This window comes from Mollisia scopiformis (assembly GCF_001500285.1).
Source record: "Mollisia scopiformis unplaced genomic scaffold LY89scaffold_5, whole genome shotgun sequence".
Classification (NCBI taxonomy): Eukaryota; Fungi; Ascomycota; class Leotiomycetes; order Helotiales; family Mollisiaceae; genus Mollisia; species Mollisia scopiformis.
The window spans coordinates 1,234,114-1,257,259 of NW_017263585.1; the positions used below are offsets into that span (position 1 = coordinate 1,234,114).

At 48.3% G+C, this 23,146-nt stretch overlaps 9 protein-coding genes across 9 annotated transcripts; 1 reads left to right on the forward strand and 8 right to left on the reverse strand.

The window, feature by feature from the left end:
* Positions 1-218: 218 nt before the first annotated feature.
* LY89DRAFT_665738 (multidrug/pheromone exporter, ABC superfamily) lies at positions 219-4,402 on the reverse strand (the record flags this gene model as incomplete). Its single annotated transcript, XM_018212865.1, has 5 exons — positions 219-471; positions 534-649; positions 723-2,607; positions 2,675-4,047; positions 4,097-4,402. The coding sequence occupies 5 exons, from the start codon at positions 4,400-4,402 to the stop codon at positions 219-221; spliced, it is 3,933 nt and encodes a 1,310-aa protein (XP_018075656.1).
* A 922-nt stretch (positions 4,403-5,324) lies between these two features.
* Positions 5,325-7,236, reverse strand: LY89DRAFT_778872 (uncharacterized protein). Its single transcript, XM_018222247.1, has 2 exons — positions 6,939-7,236; positions 5,325-6,876 (listed from the first exon to the last, which is right to left on the reverse strand). The coding sequence occupies exons 1-2, from the start codon at positions 7,083-7,085 to the stop codon at positions 5,452-5,454; spliced, it is 1,572 nt and encodes a 523-aa protein (XP_018075657.1). The 5' UTR covers positions 7,086-7,236; the 3' UTR covers positions 5,325-5,451.
* Positions 7,237-8,649: 1,413 nt separating this feature from the next.
* Positions 8,650-9,510, reverse strand: LY89DRAFT_715524 (uncharacterized protein; the record flags this gene model as incomplete). Its single annotated transcript, XM_018218215.1, has 4 exons — positions 9,318-9,510; positions 8,900-9,245; positions 8,831-8,849; positions 8,650-8,727 (listed from the first exon to the last, which is right to left on the reverse strand). Exons 1-4 carry the CDS (start codon positions 9,463-9,465, stop codon positions 8,650-8,652), a joined length of 591 nt encoding a protein of 196 aa, XP_018075658.1. The 5' UTR covers positions 9,466-9,510.
* Positions 9,511-10,201: 691 nt separating this feature from the next.
* Positions 10,202-11,217, reverse strand: LY89DRAFT_609858 (uncharacterized protein). Its single transcript, XM_018210532.1, has 3 exons — positions 10,898-11,217; positions 10,643-10,849; positions 10,202-10,583 (listed from the first exon to the last, which is right to left on the reverse strand). The coding sequence occupies exons 1-3, from the start codon at positions 11,099-11,101 to the stop codon at positions 10,299-10,301; spliced, it is 696 nt and encodes a 231-aa protein (XP_018075659.1). The 5' UTR covers positions 11,102-11,217; the 3' UTR covers positions 10,202-10,298.
* Positions 11,218-13,680: 2,463 nt separating this feature from the next.
* Positions 13,681-14,232, reverse strand: LY89DRAFT_730089 (uncharacterized protein; the record flags this gene model as incomplete). Its single annotated transcript, XM_018219438.1, has 1 exon — positions 13,681-14,232. The coding sequence occupies one exon, from the start codon at positions 14,230-14,232 to the stop codon at positions 13,681-13,683; it is 552 nt and encodes a 183-aa protein (XP_018075660.1).
* Positions 14,233-14,322: 90 nt separating this feature from the next.
* LY89DRAFT_778876 (kinase-like protein) lies at positions 14,323-15,503 on the reverse strand (the record flags this gene model as incomplete). Its single annotated transcript, XM_018222248.1, has 3 exons — positions 14,323-15,141; positions 15,176-15,301; positions 15,414-15,503. 3 exons carry the CDS (start codon positions 15,501-15,503, stop codon positions 14,323-14,325), a joined length of 1,035 nt encoding a protein of 344 aa, XP_018075661.1.
* A 122-nt stretch (positions 15,504-15,625) lies between these two features.
* Positions 15,626-15,931, reverse strand: LY89DRAFT_730091 (uncharacterized protein; the record flags this gene model as incomplete). Its single annotated transcript, XM_018219439.1, has 1 exon — positions 15,626-15,931. The coding sequence occupies one exon, from the start codon at positions 15,929-15,931 to the stop codon at positions 15,626-15,628; it is 306 nt and encodes a 101-aa protein (XP_018075662.1).
* A 701-nt stretch (positions 15,932-16,632) lies between these two features.
* LY89DRAFT_639287 (glycoside hydrolase) lies at positions 16,633-17,429 on the reverse strand (the record flags this gene model as incomplete). Its single annotated transcript, XM_018211610.1, has 2 exons — positions 16,633-17,200; positions 17,263-17,429. 2 exons carry the CDS (start codon positions 17,427-17,429, stop codon positions 16,633-16,635), a joined length of 735 nt encoding a protein of 244 aa, XP_018075663.1.
* A 2,338-nt stretch (positions 17,430-19,767) lies between these two features.
* Positions 19,768-22,601, forward strand: LY89DRAFT_778879 (uncharacterized protein). The gene is made up of 3 exons (XM_018222249.1): positions 19,768-20,814; positions 20,904-21,603; positions 21,679-22,601. Exons 1-3 carry the CDS (start codon positions 19,841-19,843, stop codon positions 22,375-22,377), a joined length of 2,373 nt encoding a protein of 790 aa, XP_018075664.1. The 5' UTR covers positions 19,768-19,840; the 3' UTR covers positions 22,378-22,601.
* Positions 22,602-23,146: the final 545 nt, after the last annotated feature.

Here is a 23,146-nt window from a genome sequence, read left to right on the forward strand (position 1 = left end):
ATCCATTTTGCAAATTAAAAAAATCTAATATTCGATCGAGAGTAGCGATACCCTTTATCCAATTCTACCCACCAAGTGAAGATTCCCACCAATATAATAAATACAAAGAACAGCTTGCCCAACGCAATCTATCCCAAAAAAGCAAATCACCTCTCTGTCTCTCTCTCCAACACCAAAAACACCCCCCCCTCTCTCCCTCTCCCTCTCCCTCTCTCCTCTCATTCCTTCCCCCTCAACCCCTGCAACCTAACCAACTCAAAATACCTCCCCCTCCCCTCCATCAAACTCTTATGATCACCACTCTCCACCACCCGCCCGCCCTCGAGCACGTAAATCACGTCCGCGTTCTGGACTGTGGATAGCCGGTGCGCGATCGCGATCGTCGTGCGGCCTTTGGCGGCTTTGTCGAGCGCTTCTTGGACGATGCATTCCGATGTTGAGTCTAGGGCTGAGGTTGCTTCGTCTAGGAGGCTGGGAGAAAGTTAGCAGCGAGGGTAAGGGAGGGGAAAGGAGGGGATGGAAGGGTGACGAACAGAATTTTAGGATCACGGATCAATGCTCGCGCGATTGCTATGCGTTGCTTTTGGCCACCGGAAAGCATGACGCCTTTGGAGCCTACGAGGGTGTTGAGTCCGTCTGGTAGTGAGGTCTAGTATTCATTAGTCCACGTGAAGAAATATTGGAATGGAATGGGAGGGGAGGGGAGGGGAAGAAGGACGTACAATAAACTCATGAATATTAGCATCCCGACAAGCTTTCACGACCACTTCTTCATCAACATGTTCAGCTGCTCCAGAAACGATATTTTCCCGTATCGTACCGCTGTACAAAACCGGTTCTTGACTCACGAGCGCGATCCGACTGCGGTATTCGCGTAAATTGAGGGTAGAGATGTCTTTCCCGTCGAGGAAAACACCTCCCGTTCGCGGATCATAGAATCGCTCGATCAAAGAAACGACAGTTGATTTCCCACACCCACTCGGTCCCACCAGCGCAACGTACTGTCCAGGCTCGAACTTCAAATCAATGCCCCTAAGAACAGGTTGTTCGATTCTGGTCGGATACCTAAAATGCACGTCCCGGAACTCAATCGCGCCCTGGACATCCTGCACTTTCTCGCCGTCCTCGGACCAGATGTCGATTTCGGGTTTGCGGTCGAAAAGCGTCTTTAAGGCGTCGGCTGCTTGTCTCGATTTCCCCATATCCGGGGCGTGAGAAAATATTCCGCCAGTGGCTTGGGCACCGAAGATGACGGACGCGAAACAGATGAAGAAGCCTTGCATCGAAATTTCATGTCGAGAGATCAGCGTTCCGCCCCACCAGAAGCCCAGCGCTGAAGCACAGAACATGCCTGCTTGGCTAGCGGCATATAGTGTGCTCGTTTGCAGGACTGATCGTAGACTCTTCCTCGTCTGCTCGTGCAGCATATCGTGGTACAGATCCCATACCTGATCCTCGCGGGTCAGCGAGGCGATAGTACGGATCGCGGCCGTGGCTTCGCATGCGAAGCTGGCGGACGTTTCGTACGCTCTGCGGGCACGGAGCTGGAATTGGGCTAGGACCCAGAAACGGAGGAAGCCACAGCAGATGAGGACCGGCATAGCGGTTGCGCAAACGAGGCCGAGTTTGTAGTTTATGGCGCAGGCGATAGCGAGAGCGAGGATGATGGTTGTGAGAGCCGAGAGGATGGAACCCAGTGTAGCACCGCTGATGCCTGCGAGGCCAGTGACTTCGGTGGAGAGCATCGAGACAAGAGCACCAGAGGAGTTCTCGGGACGGTCGAAGAAGGAGATGTCTTGGCGGAGCATGGCGCGGATGGCTTTTGAGCGGGCGTAGAAGATGAGGCGTTCGGAACCGTAGCCGAATGACGCTGCTTGGAGGGAGAAAGCTAAGAGGATGACGATGCCGGTGATGAAGAACATGAGAGCCCAGAAGTCGATGTCGTGGCGAAGAGAGCCGTATTGGGAAGCGGGACGAGAGAGTGCGGAAATGCAGTGGCCCATGTAGACTGCTTGGAGGGGATTTGCGGCTCCGCCGAGGATGGAGCAGAAGATGCCGAATAGCATTACGGGTAATTCTTTGCGGTTGAGGACGGAGACAAACTTGATCATTTCCCATAGGGTGTAGTTGAAGTCGGAATCTCGAGTCTCGTCCCTTTGATCATACAGCGACTTGCTAGTCATGGTCCGTGTTGGCTTCACCATTCCTTCGCTTGCTGTTGTTGCTCGAGTTTGGGTTTTCTCCAGAGTGCCGGTAGTAGGTTCTTCATCTGTATCTTCGTCGTGGTGAGCCAATGTTTCAGCTACCATTTTTTGTGCATCAAGAAGTTGAACGTAAGCTCCCTTCCTTTCGACAAGCTCGTCATGTGTGCCTTGCTCAATGATACTACCCTCTGCCATTACCACGATGTTATCTGCGCCTTTGATGGTTGAAAGGCGATGCGCAATAACGACGGTGGTACGTCCTTTGGATGCAGCATCGAGAGCAGCTTGAACAACACCTTCGGACTTGGTATCGAGTGCGGATGTTGCTTCATCAAGGAGGAGGATTTTGGGGTCACTGATGACAGCTCGTGCGATGGCAATTCGTTGTTTCTGTCCACCGGACCTGTATTTCACCTGTCAGTCTCTGGTGCATCCATTCACATGCTACCTGGGTAATGCCAAAAACTTACATCAAGAAACCTCTCTCACCAACATCAGTATCATAGCCCTCAGGCAAAGAAGAAATGAACTCATGAGCATTCGACATCTTAGCCGCTTCGATAACTAACTCCATTTTCTTCTCATCACTCGCATTCTCCATCGGCGAACCAATGAGACCATGGACAATATTTCCATATACCGAAGTACGGAACAGCACTGGCTCTTGACTGACGAGAGAGATTTGCTGTCGTAGCCACTTGAGGTCAAGCGTCTGGATATCTTGACCGTCAAGAAGAACTTGACCAGCAACTGGAGGGTAGAATCGTTCGATGAGACCGATAATGGTTGATTTTCCAGATCCAGAAGCGCCAACCAATGCTGTGACTTTGCCGGCAGGGATGACAAGGTCGACATCGTTCATGACAACGACTTCTTGTCTCGAAGGGTAAACATGCTTCACACCCCTAAGCTCAATCGCGCCCTCAGGAGAAGGGATCTTCTCGCCAACCACCACCTCCTCTTGGGAAGTCGGTCGATCAATCAAGCTGTAGATGGGTCCACCAGCCGCAATAGCAACTCCAAAAGCCTGAGCATGAGGAGCCACCTGTCCCAGCGCCATCGAACCCATCATCATCGCCAACAGAATCGTGATGATATGTCCCACGACAATCTCGCCCTTGACCAAGTACCTCGAGCCCTGCCAGAACGCCAACGCGTAATCACAGAACATGATAAACATCATCATCCCCAACATCGAGCCGGCTACCGTCTTCATCTTAAAGCCTCCCTTCTCAGCCTTCAGCAGATACCCATCATACTCATCCGCCAACCGATCCTGCGTCCCCAACGCCGTCGCATTCCTTATCGAACTAAACACCTCCTCCGCCAAACTCGCCCCCACACCCGAATACGCCTGACTCTCCTTCTGAAACTTAATCATGAACCTCGAGAACCCACCCATCGAGAACACGATACAAAATACCACGGAAAACAAAATCAGCGTCAATCTCCAATCCTTAATAAAGCCCACAATAATCGCAACCACGAACGTCGACACGCCGGTGAGCGTCAACCCGACTTTCTCGGAGATACCGCCTTGGATGTTGACCATGTCGGACGTGATGCGCGTGGTGATCTCTCCGGCGCCGAGCTTGTCGAAATAGGCGATGTTCTGGCGGAGGACCGCGGCGAGGTACTGCTCGCGGAGCTTCTGGGTGATGTGTTCCCCGGTGTAGATGAAGCCGACGGTGGCGATGTAGATGGTGGTGAAGGAGCCGATGGCGATGTAGACGAAGTAGAGGGAGAGCTTGCTGATTTCGTGGCGGAAGGCCGCGATATCTGCGCTGGTGGTGGCGTTTTGGAAGAAACGGGCGAAGGTCGTGGTTAGTTGTCCGAACACGACCTGTGGGGTTTAGTTGGCGATCTACATAATTATAAAGAGGGATACTTACGGTCATCAAGGGAAAAGCAGCACCGGCAGCAATAGCACAGAAGGCTGCCAGAGCAATGATGGCAAGATCAACCTTGGTAGCATATCGAAACAACATAAACCACGACGCCTTCACAGCGGGAGCGTCGATTTGTCTATCAAGAATCCGTTTCTCGTCCTCGGTCAGATGTGAACGAGTCCATTTCTCGCTACTATCCGGATTCAACGTGACTTCGCCGTTGCTAGACGATGTTTTATGGTTGATCCCCTCTTTGGACGCAATCGAAGTGACCTTCTCACTCCTATCTTCCATCTTTTCTGACCCCATCTTCACAAATGGGTAAAGTCTCGACGTTTCCCAAGATAGGTAGAAATCGAATTAAACAAATATATAACGATCACGTGAAATATATAGTGGTGCACGACCTCGAGGCTGAGAAAATCGTGTCTGATCTCCGATAAAACAAACAAACCAAAATAAAACAACCACGATGTCAAAAAGTCGCAAGTTAAAAAAAATTGCTCTCGAAAATAAATCTCATTCACTCGAAGAGAAAGAGAGTGAGTGTTGTTGAAAGAAAACAACAGCGAGCGCCCTCCCACACGTTATAAACACCAAAAAAGCCACCACCTGGGCACAACTGCAATTCTGATTCTCGGGAACTAGCACCACCCGACAGGGGCCCTTCATAACTTCCGAGCCTGGCCAATGGCGCTCGCTTCCTTTCCATCGTTCGTGTTCCCAGAACGGACAATATTCCCACTTTTATTCCGTTCTGGGAATACGTCGTCGTCGTGGGAGGAGTGCGGAGATGATTCATGACCATCCGCACTCAGTCAGTCGTATTCCAAACAAGACCTAATTGCACCTATGTAAGAATCGGGGGAATCTTGAAAGGGATGATGGATGATGGATGATGGACGGGATGCAACGTGCAGATTGGATGTCGAGATAGGCTTGGCGATAAATGGCGTCTGGACCCTCTGTCGCGGAGTTTCTGTAAAGTCCGGCTGCGGGAGATAGGTAACCTAGACGGGACGCGTGCGTGCGCCTAGATTATGTGACACGGTGAGATCAGATAGGCGGTATTGCGAGGTGCGGATTTTCAGCTCTGATGATTGATGAGTCAGTGCATCAATTCTGATTCTGCCTTGTGGAATATTTATGGTTGCAATAGAGTAAGGCTGCACATGGTATTTTGGGCCGTTGCTGGTCCGGATCGTGATGTCTCAGCCGGCCGAAATGCGGTGGAGTGGAATGTATGTCTATTTCTAACCTATGTACTGTACCGTACAGAAGTATTGAGAGGAGATGATCCCCATATAATACAAATAAGTCTACCGGTATATAACCTTAACCCCGCATACAGTCAGATCTCAAAACCCCATCAGCCGCCCATTCTCGCCCGCCAGCTCGCGCGCAGGCGCGATGCATTCCTCACATCTGCCTTCCAATTTCTGCAACAACATCGGATACATAAACCACGCTCGATCTTTCATCCACCACGTCTTCTCGGACAGGATCCCCACAATCGCAGCGTAGTAGTACAGCAAAATACACAGAGACGTCGGATTATTGTCTCGGACCTGTTGGATGAAGCCCTTGGTGCAGAATGGCGGCCAGGTGAACAGATACCGATTGATATCATCCGCGACCCCCGAGCCCTCGAGATCACCCTGCGATAGTTTGACCGCCCAAAGAGCATTACCCAGACGCTGGATCGCGTTCATGTTATCCGCCGACGAACAGCTTGGATCACGGCTCCGGAGTCCACAGAGTGCTACATGCGTCATTCTTTCCCCAAACTCGTGGTCCCGGAATTTATTGGTGCGGACGTACTCTTCCAGGGCCTCAGTGGGCCTATAAGCAAAGACCCTGCTCCAGGAGGTCTTGGAGAGCAGGAATTGCGAGGACACGATGCAGTCTTTGAGGCAGTAGAACAGCGTGACTGGGTCGTGGAACATCTCAACGACCTCGACGGGGACGCCGGGCGCGGCTTCGATGTACGTCCAGCTGTAGAGCATCAGGAGGAAAGAGCAGGAGATGATGTTGTTGAAGCTGGTCGGGGTGAGTTCCTCTTGCAACGCCATGCGGAGACCTGAGATGGCATTTCCGAAGTGGTGGAGGAGGGGACGGCGTGAGAGGTCGTCTTTTGGGAGGTAGTGGTTGATGTGACATGCGGCCATGAGGAGAACGGCGCTCATTAGGTAGTCGTGGTGGAGGGCATCGTTGAGGACTTCCGATTCCCAGATGGTGGAGGACATGGGTAGACATTTCGAGGTAAACAGTTCGAAATGTAGAATGAGCTCCCTCTCCGCGAGACTGCGGCGGAGGATCAAGTCGACATTGCCTGGGATTGAGGAGACGGGGCTCGTAGCCACGCTGTCTGTTTTCTTGACGTTTCCCCATTCGCCATATTGAGAAACCAATTCAGCTATTGTCTCCGGGTGTAAGGCCGTTCGACACCAGACTTGTTTCGAAGACAGGAAGTATTGCGTAGGTGATGTGGTTGGAGCAAATATGTCTTGTTGAGATGGATCACCAGGTGGTAAGGGAGACTGAGAATTAGACTCTGGACCAAATATACCCTGTTGAGAGGGAACTGAAGACAGAGACGCGGAGTCTGGACTCAGGAAAGACTGCTGATACGGCACCTCAGGTGACAAGTCACACTGCTGGGACGCATCTTTCATCGTAACCTCTCTCTCAGGACTCTTCGTCCTGACCCTATTCCCACCCACAACACTGCATTCCAATCCTCTCTTCCTGCAATTCAAGCAAGAAGGCTGCGATTCATCACACTGTGTCACGTGTTAGCCATCCATCTCCTCTCCCCTTCATCATCTCTATCAAAAGTAAGTACCTTAACCTTCCTCCTCTTGCAATTCCCACATCCATTCCTACTCTTCCGATGCTGCTGCCTCTTCCTAACCGGATCGCCCTTCGCGTCCACCTTCAAGTCAATCGGCTTCTCGCCCCCAAGCGCAAAGAACGTGAAGGTCCCATCCATGGCTGCTGCAGGAGAGGTTCGTATCCCGAATGCAGAAATCTTGTCCTTCCATCTTATAAAAGGGGGATTGTTGACCGGTTCGTTGATGACCCGTCTACGGCGTGGTGTGAAACTTAGTTGAGGTTCGTATTCTGGATGTGGTTAGTGAAATTCGTATTCTGGATCCGGTTAGTGCGGCTAAGTGATCTGATAACAACTAACGTCATGTGAGACTGGAAGAAATGATGACGTGGAGATGGGCTTAGATGCGTTATGAGATGTGGAATCTTGTAAGAGTAGTTATCGAGCTAGGCTGCTGTCTGATGAATCAATATATAACGTAGTAAAATACTAAGCGAGATTAATATCAGGTGGGCATCACGTGCAACTCTCTCTACTCCTCGCTCATCTTATTCTCAGCAACGTCATCTCTAGAGCTTAGGTAGACAGCCACTGGGACCTTGGAATTAGACTCTTTATACTCAACGTGGCACGTACGTACTCCATAAAAAGACAAAGTCACATGCTCGCACCCCCCAGTGACGCCAGGAAGCACCTGCAGCAACAAGCTCACTCTCAAAGATTTTCCAGCACTAAAGCCTTGTGGAATCAATTGTAAGAGTGGCACGTCTCACCGCTCCAGCAGATGTAGTATCCATAACTACCATATCCATACTCTCCTAGATGGAATCCAGGAAAGCTCCAACCAAGGTTCTTGCGATGACACCAGCACTAAGTCCGGGAATCGAAATCAGCTAATTTCTGGAGATATCTGGAACCATCCTGTGCCATATACAATTGTATCCATTCTCCGCCATAATATCCCGCTTCGTGTAGTAGGGATAGCAGACCCCAGTGAACCTAAAAGGCAATGATCGACTCATGTGACCGTAACTTGCTGGAACAATTTCATCTGCGTACATGATAAAGCCAGAAATCATTATAAGGTGGTGAAATAACTGGAAACCTACGATAGTACTTATCTAAGACGGGTATAGCAAGAGACTGAGTTTATTCGTAGAAATCTTAGCTTTCGATTGAAAGGAGAGATATTCGCTAGAATTAGATTCGAACCTTTACATGAGATGAGGTAATGTGGTTATAAATGAGATAGAAGTGCTACTATTGCAACAAACACTATTCTTGCTTATTCAAAAGTTGGACTGCAAGAGCTCTGGTACAATTTCATGTCTTGAGTTTGTGTGCGGAGATGTATAATGACTTGGCCTGCTAATATCTCTAGGCAAGAAAATTGCCATTGCTTATTTGTTTGGCTTTGGAGTCTGGAGAGTTTAGATGAGAGTGTAGCACTGACTACCCATTTTAAGTATCATGAGAGATATGCTCTTCAGCAATTAAGGTCCAAAGTAGAACTATCTACCAACTTTCTTTCAGCTCTCACGAAGAGGTTATCTTGCAGCCGTACAAGACGTATTCAAGCATGTCCTCCTAGGCTATCCGATAAATTGAAAGATGGAACCTGCGAATTGACATCGAGTGCTTTTCAAGCGGCATGAAATGGTATAATTGACAAAGATAGGGTCTGAAATCATGTCCGACCGAAGAACACAAGCCAAGCAGTCTTTCACCTCTTCAGAACATGGAAATTCAGGTCGAAATTAGCTTCAATTGCAAGGTCCAATAGACGCAACCTATCTCGTCCCTGCACATAATCCACAATATGTCCGGATACCCTCAATCAGGCACCTCTAATCACCACTCTCTCTCCCTTTCTACAACCAAGCCGCCACCACCATCCCACCTACCGCAACAAGAGCCACGTGCCTGCGTAACAGTTAGTCAAAATCCACACTACCCAACTATGCAAAACTCACCACAGCAAACCAACCCTCTCCCTCCCCCCACTCGCCGCACTCTTCGCCGTCGCACTCGCACTCGAACTACTCGCACTCGTACTACTCGGCGCCGCCGCACTCGCATCCGCGAGAATATTCGCCGTAGTAGCGGCCTCCAAGCTCGCGCTCCCATAAATCGACAAGCAGTAGTTCTCATACAGACTCGTCGCGGAGGCAATGTACGCTGCAGTACTGGACTTGCAGACGGTTTGGATACAGGTGCTGAAGAAGGACTCTGCGTCTACGGGCGCGGAGAGGCAGGCGCAGTTCTCGGTCACGTCGTCGCAGCCGGAGGAGTCGGCCAGGCCGATGGGGATTAGGCAATCTGTGGGCGTTAGAGAGGGAAAGAGAGGAGGGGAAAAAAGGGGAGGGGAGGAAGAGGGATGGGAGAAAGTACTGAAGACACAGGAGGTTTGGTTCTTGACGTTCGGGAGCGCGGTGATGGTGTAGGGTGGAGAGGTGTCGACGGGGGTGCTGGCGGACATTGCCATGGTGGTTGAGGTGCCAGACATGTCCATTGTGGTGGACATACCGGACATATCCATTGTGGTCGAGCTGGCGGCGAGAGCCAAGCTCACGATGGAGGAGAGGATGGTGATGAGGAGCTTCATTTCCAGGGCGGCGAGTGTGAGTTAACTCGGCGCTGGTTCTGGTGTGTTGATTGAGATTCGTTCAGCTGGCGAAGGAATCGCAACGATGATCAATTGTCCTTCGAAGAAGACTTGCTATCACAGGATTGGAAGTGAAAGCACGAAGTAAAGGTGAATAGAAAAAGAAGTAGAATCGAAAAGTGCTGCTTGCTTGCTTGCGCTAGTCGTCTTGTGCCCTGCATGTTCGACAGCAACATAACAGACCACAGCGTGGGGAAATATCCAGGGACGGACCCAGACTCGGTCCCACAACCCAGTTATCGCATGTCTGAGACATATAACGAGTAAGTTTGCGTTTCTTTGCGGACATAATAACCGCCACAAACCTGCAGGAGCTGGCTCTCGATGGGTTCGCCTGCATGCATAGAAGGGGGGAGGGGTGCCGTTATCAATATGCGGGAAAGCCCCCCGCTGCTGGGAGGAAACTGACATCTGATCTACGAGCGCTGTGACGGTGGAACCGTGGACGTGGACGTGGAGAGGGAGGGCAATTTCTTATTTCCACGTTGACCTCGTGGTGATACAGGGTCTAGATCCCAAGACATCACTTCAATACAAATTTAGTTTCGGATAGACCAGAGGATTGTGTGGATGCTGCCATTTTATTGCTTGTTCAAAGTCGCGAACCATGCGACGCTCTTTAGCTCACGAACAGGGAAACACCTTAGTATTCTCAGTCCTCGAAGCATAATCTCTCGCCCTTCAGATGTACTTCCTTATTCAATCCCCTACAACAGGTATGCAACAAGAGCGGCAGACCAGCAAACAGTCACCCATGCCAAAGGCCCCCGCGCACTGTATGTAGAAACGTGGATTGTGTTGGCAGAAGACTTTGCCGTCGAGGAGCCGGTCGAGGCAGAAGATGTTGCTGAAGAGGTGGCAGAAGACGTAAAGCTTGCAGGAAGACTCGACAGGACAGCATCTGCGGTGAATGTTGCCGTCAAACCAGTGCCGTTCACACAGATTGATGGCACCGAGGTCTGAGTACCGGTAATGAAGTTGACAGCAGCACACTAAACGGATCATTAGCCATTGTATCTTGTAAGTTTTCTTGGAAGCGTAGGCGGCATACCTGGTAGAGAATTCCGTCGGGAGCATCTTGTACAATGCCAATGACACCTTTAGATCCAGCCCATGAAGCTGGAACTGCCACGAAAGGCTCGCAGTAGTCGCCAAGACCGGTCTGTTGAATGGCTGGGAGTAGAGACGTCCAGTTTCCGGACGCAGTGGTATCGAGAGTTGCACGGAACAACCATGTAGCTTGGGGATGGATAGAAGTCTGAGTTACAGGTAAGCAGGTGCATTCGGATACTGACGAAATTCATACCAAGGCAACGGTATCTCCTCCAACGAAATAATTCGTAACGTTATCGGTCGAGAAATCAACGGTGAAGCTTCCGCAAGGAGCCTCTCCCTCAAGATCATCGTCAAAACCGATACTTGGCGGCAAGTGCATCAGGAAATGCGCAGTTGCCTGTCCGAGAAGCAGGAATGCGATCAAGGAGACATAGAGATGGACAAGGCGCGACATGTTGGATGGCGAGATCAATGGGTGTCCTTTAACCGAAAGAGACCGATGATAGAAAAGTCGAGTTTAAAATATCAGAATTGAAGTTTACTTACGATCGGTAGAAGTTTTTTGGAAAGATGATGGAGTCGCGGGCTGCCGAGCTATCAGCGCACTCCGAAAAGTGAGAGGGTGAATCTATAACATTAGTGAACTCCCAAATCCTTGTCGTCTGCAGTCTGATTGTGGTAACAAGCTTCGGACAAGCTTTCCAGTCAGAGACATCTGTCTGCAGCTTGACCCTGGCTGCAGGCACTGGGGCTGGATGTTGGGATTTGGAGACATTCCGGAAGCACTGAGCCGCAGCGCCAAAGTTGTGTGTGCAACCACCCATGCGGCTGGATTTCTTGGAACATTTGATGAACTACTCCATGTACGTGGCTTGCTTCAAGAGACTGTCTGATCTCCTCAATGCCCTCAAACTCGAGGTTTCCGTCAAATTTGCTCCCAAATGCTAAACATCTCCCACCTTTTCAGAACAATGGGAAAATATCACTTTGAGGTGATGTTCCGAGGGTTTGTCTTTAACCGAGTCGCAAACCGATCTCATTGGCTGGCTGCAGCAGCTCGCCTGCGCTTGAGAACATTTGAGCGAGTTGTGGCTAACAAGACGGATCAGACTAACCTCTTATCTTCCAGCTCCTGCAAATGCATTTGTCCTGCCGCATTTCCGACGTTTGCCTCAGAGCGAATGGCGCTCCTGTTGTGATTCTAAAAGAGACATTGTCAAATTTTGGACTATAGCTCCCTTGAAAATCCTCCTTCCTGATCTTGTGCCTCGCAGCATGTTTAAATTGGGAAGTGGGAATGGTTGCACCTTGGTAAGCCTTTATATTCATATGATTCTATTTCTTACATATCTTACTTCATCCTCAAATTGGGTTTCAGGACGGTGAAAGGAGATCTATAATTGACACTTCGATCTACAGTCGCACTGAGTATATTCCCCGTCAATGTATGTTTACAAATACTGTATCTGAATAGCAAAGCTGCTTGAAACAGTGGTCAGGTGACAAATTTTATTGACCACGTCGGTATGATACAGAACACCTCGAGGACGTGTGTAAATTGATATTCTCGTATCCCAGCGCATTATACCTACGTTCGCCTTGAATTGGGCTGCTTTTTAATCAATGAGTGCTTTTCAGGTGGAATAGAGTCGCACACGCGTTCGTGAGTATTTCTATTATTTCGAAAGTACGAGTGTGGATTGCAAAGTGAATCAATTGACGCATGTTGGTTGAAAAAAATTATTTCACAAATATTACTAGCAAAAATGATCCTGATGTACGGTACATTTTCTGATTGCTATCTTCTTTCTTGCGCAATATCTCTCAATCACTTATCAGCTGAGCCGATGTCAGCAAGTGTTCAATCTTCAATTTTAGCAAACGGTCAATTCTTGTCTGCAGCGGAGCTCGACAGTCGGACAGCCGCAGTATAAATAAATGCTAGCGACGGGTATGTGTACAAGATACATAACCTGATTGACTCGTTGTAAGATGATGTTTACATTGATTCGCAGCTCCAACTATTGCACGCGGGTGCCAGTCACTTGTACAACTGCGCTAGTATCATATCAATCGACGTGGAAGAAAGCTCTACAAGATGAGAAGGCAGAGACTTTAAAAGTTAACTTCCGTGGTCACTCCACGGGAGTAGATCGCGGGGATACTAGTCTACAGCCCCGCCCCCTTTTCTCTCTCGCTTAACATCCGAGGCTAAAATCCCAAGTGACTAGCGTCTGCGCACCAGAGCCCTAATCCACGAATCCAGCATCATTCGTGCGTATATCGCTGCTTTACCCATAGCTTCACTCTACTTAAATAAAACTTTTGCTACTCCCACGTTTTTGGCGATATTCACCCTGGACCTGGTGGAGCGATTGACCTGTGAGTGGATTAGGAGGGGACACAGTTCGAGATGGTAAGTGGACTTTGCATAAAGCTATGGAAAAGAGTAAAAAATCTTTTAGCTATTCAGAGCATCGGTGCAGTGAAATCCAGACTTCTTTTCATGTGGTGTACCCAGAGCAGTTGTCGGGTGGCGGCGAGATATCGAGAAGAAACCAGGGTAATACTAAAGTATAGTGTCTCATATGTTATTAAGCTCCGGCATTCAATGAATTTGAGGTTTGAGGAATGAAAGGTCATATCCAAGACACGATTTTAAATAATAATACAAAACATATAAAGAATGTGGAGATTCTTGTCTAAAATAAGCATAAAACCCAAGAATACACCCGTAGTGGTAAGAGCTCTACTCGGATGCATTCGTCAGCTCTGTATCAAGGGCACAGGACGAATTTGGTCTACAAGTCTGGTGAAATCAGCAGAACTTTGTTCCTCCGGTGAGGTTTATCAAGAGTCATGTAGAGACTACGGCCAAGAGACTCAGCACAAGCGAGAGATATATGCCATTATCGGCTTACTTGAACTCAATGGCCGTTAACAGATCAATAGAGCTGGGTATGGCTGTTTGATCTTCCGCAATCAACATAAAAGGCGTTCTGATCTCAAAATAATGAATACTAAGTCCGTCAACTACTGCCATATGATTGTGACATCCATAACATCCATTCGTCCATCTGCAAAACCTACTGCCAACTGACTGGTCTTTTCCAAGCCCGTTCCAGCCCAATTTGGTGAGAATGTTATTGCAGTAATCTCGCAACCTCGGTAAAGAGTTCGTTTACAGATCTGTTGCATCTCTCCTTCCTCGTAATTCATCCAAAACTCAATTACATTACCTTGGTCAACCATTGCGAAGAGACATTGATCGCATGCTACTGCTAGAAGTCGAAAATTTTGACCTTGATAAGGTGTCGGAAAGTCTTTCCAACAGTCCTCGGGGCTCGATCTACCAAAGAGCTTTCCCAGTACAGGAATCTTTTGGCGATTCCAGTCAAACATGAGCCAATTGGCTTGATGGGGAGTAGTATCTGGCCGTTCGTTGGCACTGGGCTTGACAGACCTGCACAAGGCGTTGGATGATGATATAGAGATCGCGGAGAAGCACTGCGTAGTGTCTCCTAATGCGTCCACACCCTCGGCGGCATACATTGTCATGGAGTGAGTCCCTGATCGAAGTTCCATATCGGAGAGCTCTTCGATTGAGAGGCGTCCAATACGATACAGATGTCGCTCACTGATCTTATATTTTCCCTTTCTAACGTCGATTTTCCTCTACAGATGTCGCTCACTGATATCACATTTCCCCTCTCCCGGTCTCTGACGTCGTAGTGTGAACTTATCTCCTCTCTGCGAGACGTGTATTGATCTGACCACCCCTCTTGCTTGAATGTGCTGTTGACCGCGGCACCAGAATTCTTCGTTCTCACCCGATTCCCAGAGTGCGAAAACATTTTTTGTACGAGATAGAATTCGGTGTCCACGGATTGAAAAGTGCAAAGACGTAACAGCACCCGGGTAACGATTGACAGTATCATCATACTCGTTAGATTTAAGCGTCTGCTTACGTCGTAGCTCCAGACTCGGCCAAGTTCTCTCAATGGACTTTCTGGCAGTTCCATTATTGTGGGTATGATTTGATGCTGAAGATGATACGGGAATATTGGGGATGAGCACTTCAGGCGCTTGAATATCAGGTGCAGTTGAGGCTCTTTCAGCATTCAACGTTGGCAAGTTATAGGCCTGGAATTGGCTAGATGGTTTGTAAGTTCTTAGTTCCGGGAGGGGTAGACCACCTGTCTTCCCAGCGGGTACCGGGACTGATGTGGTCACTTGGTCTGCAACACGTAGCCAAGGATGGGACATTGCACGATGGGATGTTGGCCTTTTAAGTGGTGACGCTTTCATGGTTTGAACCATGAACTCAGAGCATTCTTGACTGATCCCATTTACGACAGGGAATGGTAACGCACCCTCAACATAGTCAGACAAGGCAGGATCGTCCAAGAATGGCAGTCTGCAGCTGACCATCCGGAAAACAATAGCGCCTACAGCCCAGATGTCTATAGCGAAAGTGAAATTTTTTCCTTTGGTCTCTCCGTATATCAGAAGCGAAGATGTTCTTCACTTCTGGCGCCAGATAAGCATCGGTGCCAATCCGAGTTCGGAGAGCAGTATTCTCGACTCTCTTGCTGATCCCAAAGTCCGCTATCTTGATCCACCATTCTGGACCTTTATGTAGAATTAAGATATTCTAAGACAGGGTGTCAGCCAAGAATGCTGTGCAGATATTTCTAGGGGAAAATATGCGATAACTTACAGTTGGCTTCAAGTCGCGATGTGCAAACGAGTTCTCATGCATGCACACAAGCTTGTTGAGTAACTGTACGACCTTCGTTCTCCGGCATTGGATCCGTCAGATACCCCTCCAAATCGCCATGCTCAAGGTATTTCATTGTGATAAATATACTATCTTCATGAGGATACCATCCAAACGATCGAACAAAGTAGTCTTGATACTATAGCCAACAATTATGTTGATGCCTTATATGTCATGAGAATTGCGGCTTACTCTCTTTTAGGAAAATTTGGCAATGGCCTCCAGCTCCCGCAGATATTTTGTATATGCATCTCTCCCGCCACTTCGGATTTCCTTCACAGCTCGAAGTTGTCCCATATGAGGCCCTGCAGAACAAGACTCAAGCCACACGACGCCGACTGCTCCGCGACCGAGCTCTCTACTCTTCTGCCATCTCTCGTCGATCTTAATCCGCCGCCGACCGATCGTAGGATCAGAATGGAAGATCTTGTGGATAGTGTAGTCGGCATGCACCTCGACATCGAGTTTTGAGTCGACAATCAGATCAGAGACTCGGTCTGCCATGGTTGCGTCGTCGATGGTAGATAAGGCTGAGAATACGAAGTGCAGTGCGAGCGATACCCCGAGCCTCGATGCGCGAGGGTAGATCTAGGATATAATGCAGCTGTGAGGACACAAAGAGACAGATGAAAATTGTCTCCCGCTGATTAAGTTTGTCTTCTAACAACTTATGGATGTTCTGAAGGAAAGAATTTGAGGCTGCGACTCGGAGGTCGGTAACGCAAACAGCTTGACCAATGAAGAGAAGTCTGCCTCGGGTGGTCGCGATTGGCTCAACTGTGCAACAAAATAATGGTTCTGATAGGCTCAGACATGAACCTGCATGATTTGATTCTGTTGTCAGGCTGATCCCGGTTTTGAATGAGGAACTACTGAACCGCACCAATAAATTCAGGATATAAGTTAAAGTAATAAGAAATGACTGCGATGAATGAGGCACGAAACATTTGCGCGAATAACGGTTTTGACCCTGGCTCTCGATCCTGATCACGGCGTCTTTTCAATTATCTTTTCTTTTTGAGTGTATTAGTGTCAGAAAGGCGAGCATCATCAGTTTAGAGGATAGGAATTTATTTACATGATCGAAGCTGAAATATGAAAACTATGTACAAGAAACTTCAGGAGGGGATCCTAAAAAAACGAATCGCTACCTACAGCCAACTTCGTATCTCTTTCACCCAAGTAACAGTCCAAGAGAGTACGATCTACCCAGTCCAAACAGCAGGACCTGGAATAGTGTAGTTCGTCACACCCTGGTTGGCAGCCGAATAAACATCGATATCGACCTCGGGATCTCTCATTTGATACACACCCGGAATCGCAGCCAAGTAACTCGCACCCGGTACCCCTGTACCCGAACCCGTCAGAACAAGTTGAGCGCACTCTGGATACCACTGCGGAGCATTGGCGGTATGAATTGCAATCGTCTCATGGCGAATCAGGTAGTTACCAGGCGCCAAACTCTTGGGAATAGTGACAGTCCAAGAACTGTTCTGGGCGACCATCTGTCCTGAGCCCCAGAGCCCGGTGGAAAGAGTGCCGGAGATTAGTCCAGCTTGATTGATCTTGAACCAAACGTTGCCAGTGGGCTCGAAGGTCTTGCAGTCTCCACCGCAGTTTGCCATCCATACTACCATGGGGCCGATTGTGTGTGGCCATGGGTTATTCCAGTAGGCGACTATGGTTGAGCCAGCTGCGACGGTGGCGGTCAAGGCACCTGGGGTGCCAGCGGAGTTGCATGCCATGCTAGCCAGAGTGGGATCTTGGATTGGGCTGAGAGAAAGTCAGTACGTTCTTTCAGGATGGACGGTGATTTGGAATGAGATATTACTTACTTGTAGCTGTCCCATTCTCGTTGGAGGGTAGATTGACCAGCAGCGGAGTTGTATGGCACGAAACCTTTGTACGTAGTACCGCCAATGTCGTAAGACAGAACACCACCATGAGCAGAAACCGCTGCAGCAAAGAGAGCCGCAACGGGAGCGGTGATGGATAGCTTCATATTGAGGTGGTGATGGATGTTTGGATAAGATTCGGAGATCTGGGCTGAAGTCTTGCCAAGAAATAAGACTTCATGAATGGAAAATCAGCTCACTTTATACTCGCGTGGCGCGAAGCGTCATTTCTAACTGGCACTCATGTTGATGACAGGCGCAAGAAGGCTTCGGATAACGGCTTTCCAATTTTTTGGCAATATATTTTGCTTGTTTTGAAAACGTAAGCTTTGTGGCGCCTGCAATAAGTGACTGGTCTACTACCGGCAGCAATGTATACATGTAGACGGACGGGAAGACGGAAGAGGCTTGGAAAGCGTGGGGTCAGAGATGAAGGGCCGCAGGACATGCATGTTTATCAAAACGGAACAAGAAAAATTCAAAGAAATGTGTGAATGACCTGGAGTGGTAAATATGTATTTATGCAAAATGCTTGGTGTTGGATTTTAATCTACTTGATTTTGCTAGTCGCCTCGCTTAGACAGGGGCATCGTTTAAATCACACTAGGGAGGCGGCCCGCGGTATCGAATGCCGAAACCACGGAGGCAAGGTGATGTCAATCATTGTCCAAATAAGCATTCATTGAAGAAAATAAGAACCGGATCAAATTCCGATTTTCGAAACATATTTGCTTCAGCTCTGTGAAGAATGCAGCTGAGCAGCAAAGAGTTCCATACTGCACCGATGCATTGGAAAGGAATGTCGATCTAATCACTGGTTTAAAAACTTTTATTCCACCTGGCACTAGTGAGAGCACTCCGTATTCGGACAAAAACCAGTTTTGGAAAAACTTCCCCTCTCATGCATTTATCTGCTCTCCGTGATAATTTCTCTTTAGCAATTCCTATCTCTAGTCGAGAAAGCAAAGCATCTGTAAACAAAATCAAAAAATAAGAACTCTCGTCAATAGGTAACGGGATAATTAAGTAATAAAGTATCCACGAAATTCTGTTCTTGCGCATGCATTGTCATCCGAGAGGACGCCAGATCCGATCTGATAAGTGACTTTGGCAGAACTTGACCCCATCTCAATCAACTTCTTCTCCACCTGCAGTAAAGCACTTAGATACAGAATTTGATACTACGAGAGGGGAAACTTCGTGGAAAGTATGCACTAACCGATATTTCGCTTCAACAGGAACAGCAAGCCGATGAAACGTCAAGATCTGCAACCCCGAAGTCATGTGCAGCGAAACATGCCGACACGTATAGCAATCGTTTTAATTGGGCCCACCTTATGTCGGCCACCTCAGCATCCATATTTCGACCCCCGAACTATGCTCCTCATCCATTTAGAAGTGTATGTTCTGAGTGGGACAACGAGACCAGAATTAGGAACGGGTTCTGCACCTGGTCTCGAGAACACTTACTTGTGCAAAGCACAACACTTGATGGTTGAGACGATTTGTTGTAGAATAATAGTTCCACAGATAAATCCCACAAACCATGACACAGGGTATGCACAGCGCACGCAAGTAAATAGCCATGTACCAGCGACTCCTCCTCACATGTTAGATTTCTGGGAATCGACTCTTTGCAGCAGCTTTTCTGGTTCGACTGACAATTGATTTCACTATAACTTTATTATCGGAGAGAATAAGTGAAGTGACCATAATCCAGCGACATAATATTCCTCAGCCTTTTAGACAAAACGCGAATGAAGCGAATTGCGCGAAACGCGCGAAATGCCAGACCTCAACTTTCAGGAGGGGGAACCTCTAGGTGTTTCTCCCAATCTGGATCCATCGACGTTCATGGACGAATTATCGTACTTGGTTTTGCTTTGCCGCAAAGTCATAGGTGAAGGCGTTTAGAATTAGCGCGATGCTTCTTGAATGGTGTAGTGGAATCCTGACGCATCCTCCGTCAGCCCCCACCCCTTGCTTTGCCGCGTTGGCCCCCAAAACATCAAGAATATCGAACAAATGTTGGATCTGAGTTGAAATCATTCAACGATAATGTCGCCTGCGCGAGGCTCCAAGGCGGTTACCAACATCAAGCATGACATTGCTTAAGCGCTGGCCATGGCCATGGCCACGGCCACGGCCACACGGTTGTTTTGTTTTGAATGTCTAACAACCTCTCAAATTAAAGCGAGTTGTTTTAAACCCATGCAGCGGCCGCGGCTACAGCTATGGTCGCTTTCAATCACTATCCCGCCAATAGGCCTTCATGTATGTGCGATTTGCGTAAAATATCCTTTTGCATAAGGCTTTCCTAATTGACATTGAAGACTTTGGGCTGATTATCAAGCATCATGTGGGGGCGGAGCTGAACGATTGTCTGATTGAATTAAAGAGAAGGTATATCCGGGTGGAACGCTGTGAGTATAATTCATTGTCACCATCTCATCCATATTACTGAGAAAGCTCTTTCTTTCACTACGACATTTGTCATCAGATTCTATCTCGTTGTATCATGGACAGCAACGTCTATCTGGGAGTGTGGACTAACTGGTCAAATGGAACGGTTATGGGCTCGACGCTTACCACGACACGTAGAGATGGTAATCTTTTGATTGCTTTCACCGGTTTCCTCATCCCGTTCGTGGCTTCCCGGTTCTGGAGTATCATCTGCCTCATCTTCCATATACACTACTCGAGTGTTAAATCTAAGGATGCGATTCATCATCAACGCCAAATCCTACTTCGAAACTCATCGTCACCAGAGACAGGGCTCCTCTCGCTGTTTCGGCTTTTCTGGGCATGGCGCAAGTCAGAGAAGGAGGATAAACGGCATTTTCACCTGCTACCGATCATTCTTATTGCCGTCTGTTGTGTCTCTGCGTTTACTGCTGCTGGTGGATTCTCCTCACAGATCTCTACTGCCCCTGGCGACGAGGTTCTGATGAGGGGTGATAACTGTAGTTTCTTACAACTCCCCACCAACGTTCTAGGCGGTAATTTGACCAGCGTGATGTCCGGAGTCGGGAAATTAACTTCCCAAAGCGTCAACGATGCTGCAAACTACGCCCAACAATGCTACTCGGCAGATAGTTCTGGAATTCTCGATTGCGACAAGTTTGTTCTCCCAAGTCTTCCAACTGCAGTCTGGGACAACAATACTGGCTGCCCTTTCCAAGACGATATATGCCGCACTAATACGTCAAACTTGCTTCTTGACAGCGGGTACATTGATAGTAACGATGACCTAGGCATTAACGCACCAGAAGATCAAAGATTCGCATTACGATACGTGCTTCAATGCGCCCCACTAGTAACACAAGGTCACGCAACTGAGGTCAGCATTCAAAACAGAACTTGGGTAAGGTACAACTATGGAACCCTCGCGAATGAGCCACAATCACTCAATTTCACCTACGAAACCTATGGTCTAGACACGCAATATCCCTTTGGGGTAATTTGGGGAACTGGTTCCAATCTAAAGTTAAGGTATGTTTATCAAAGTGTTCTTCTGTCCTTTCTTTATCTTGACAAGAGTGATGATGGTGCGTTCGTTGCTAATGTCGCATTTTCATCAGCAAATTGTTCTCTCCAACCTTCCAAGGAATGCCTTACTCGGCGGGCGCAGATTTCGTCCCTCTTCTTCAACTATTCCGACCGGACGGGGACCTCAATCTATTATTTCTATCAGGAAATGGGATTTCGTTTCTCAACTCCATGGACGATGACTGGTACCGAGCGACTGTTCCCAACGAACTTGTTAACTTCGCGGGGGAAGGAACCGCAACGAGCTTTACGCCAGTGGAAGCTGCGAGTCCAATGGGTTGTGTCGAGCAATGGCAGTGGTGTAACTCTGCCTACCCTAGAGAAAGTGGGTGTGGACCACTTGCTGGATTCATGGATGCGCTTTTTGGTGCTGCCGCATTATTTAATCTGACGCAGGAAGACCTGACCAATGGAACAAAAACTCCGACAGCCGCCGGAGCAAGGTTTATATGGTCGGCAGCAGTGCTGGATGTGGGCGTTGCCAGCCTTCATGTTGTGACAGCACAACTCGGTGCGAAATCGTTAGCATCTCAAGCCCTCCTTGACAGTGCTCTCCAGTACCCATTACCATTAAACCAATGGCAACTTGATGTAACAAATTGGTTCAACACGATACTTGCTGGATTACAGGCGACGTACGTCGAGATGACAACAGGAATCACGGACCCAGCCTTGAAGGAGTTTGCAATGACACCGAGCAACGCTGGGGAGCACAAGATCTGCAATAGCCAAGTAGGTCTTCTCAATGATTGCCGTCCAAGAATATGTTATGAACAACGTACTGGCCAGTACTAAAATCGAGTGAAGAAGGTTCTAAGCACATCCTACTCATCATTCAGCCTTTTCGGGTTGTTATTCACATACATCATCGGCAGCCTCATCATCATCATATCATTCGTGATGGAGCCCATCCTCCGCACCCTTCAGAAACGGCGCAAGTACAAAGAGTATGCGATCCTTGAGTGGACAACAAACGAAGCTCTACAGCTGCATCGCCTTGCGAACGAGGAGCTTCAGCTAGGAACATGGTCTGGCTGTACTGACATGATCCCTACCACTAAGAGAGGAGAAATGCTAGCCAGTCTGGACATCAGTGACTTGGACCACCCTATTCTTGCTCCAGTGGCCGAAAAAGCTAAGCAGAAGAATAATCCTCACGGAGGCTTAAGGGAAAGCTCCATGGAGCAGGCTCAGCAGGGCCCAAAATTGGTGTTCGTATCGATTGCAAATAGCGTTGACGGCGATACACTCTCGGGCGACCAGGCAGATGATGATGCTCGGGTCTCTAATTCTCAGCCACCATCGCACAGCCAACAGTCACTCGAGGGACATGGACGATATCGAACTCATATAACGGACGAGTATCTGACAGTTCCCGACCACTCTGATCCACGCCTCCAGTCACAACCCGGAGTACGGGAGCCTTTCCCCAGAAGTGGCGAAGTGGACGAGTCACACTCGAGGGCAACTTACATTTCTCTCAATCCTAATTCTAGGCTCATCTGATGCTTGTATTTTGAAGTCATGATAATGGATTGGGAAGAATGAAGAACACGCCCAAGTCCTGATCTACTGGGAAAGTTGTAGATGGAAAACTAGAGATATTCAAGAAAGGAGGCTTGAGCTTCTGCAAGCAAAAGGAGGTATGGCTGGCCTAAATTCACTGTTGGGCGGTCAACGAACTCGAGGAAGTAGACAGAGAGAAAAACAGGTTAAGATCTAGACTGGCTAAAGAAAATTCATTCGAACTTCGAAGGCGTGCAAGAAAATCAAAATCGACTCATCATTCTCAACCTCTCCAAGAGAACCTTGCTCATATCTTCATCAACCTCGAGCGAGATACTTCTGAAACTCGTGATGTTGATTTTTGATTTTCCAGTGCTCTCATTCCACAGCCTGTGGACCCTGAAACCCCCAATGAATGACGAATACAAAGAGAGAAAGGCTTCTAATCTATATATATCCTATTTAATTAAGGATTGCTTGTGATTTGCGTATTAAGTTTAGCTGATTTGTTGCCTTAGATCGAGAGCCGTAGCCTCACGATTGTCCATCGTAACCGCTGGCGCCTAATTTCTACCCAACAATTATTCAGAAAAGCTATTGTTAGCCCAAGTTTCACAACAACAGGCGGCTATTTCTGAACCCCTTTACTAAATTCAGTTGGGGGAAATAAACAGGTCTCTCAAGCCAACAATTTCCCTTCAAGCTCCGAGTCTCTTTTCAACATGCCCGATCCAAATGGAGGGGGCAATTTCTACCAGTACAGCCCGCT

Coding starts and splice junctions, on each gene's coding strand:
- LY89DRAFT_778872 (XM_018222247.1), bottom strand. CDS start 7,085: ATGGATGGGACCTTCACGTTCTTTGCGCTTGGGGGCGAGAAGCCGATT. Junction 6,877..6,938: donor GCAAGAGGAGGAAGGTTAAG/GTACTTACTTTT, acceptor CACGTGACACAG/TGTGATGAATCGCAGCCTTC.
- LY89DRAFT_609858 (XM_018210532.1), bottom strand. CDS start 11,101: ATGTCGCGCCTTGTCCATCTCTATGTCTCCTTGATCGCATTCCTGCTT. Junction 10,850..10,897: donor GAGGAGATACCGTTGCCTTG/GTATGAATTTCG, acceptor CCTGTAACTCAG/ACTTCTATCCATCCCCAAGC. Junction 10,584..10,642: donor CCGACGGAATTCTCTACCAG/GTATGCCGCCTA, acceptor TGATCCGTTTAG/TGTGCTGCTGTCAACTTCAT.
- LY89DRAFT_778879 (XM_018222249.1), top strand. CDS start 19,841: ATGGACAGCAACGTCTATCTGGGAGTGTGGACTAACTGGTCAAATGGA. Junction 20,815..20,903: donor GGTTCCAATCTAAAGTTAAG/GTATGTTTATCA, acceptor CATTTTCATCAG/CAAATTGTTCTCTCCAACCT. Junction 21,604..21,678: donor ACAAGATCTGCAATAGCCAA/GTAGGTCTTCTC, acceptor AATCGAGTGAAG/AAGGTTCTAAGCACATCCTA.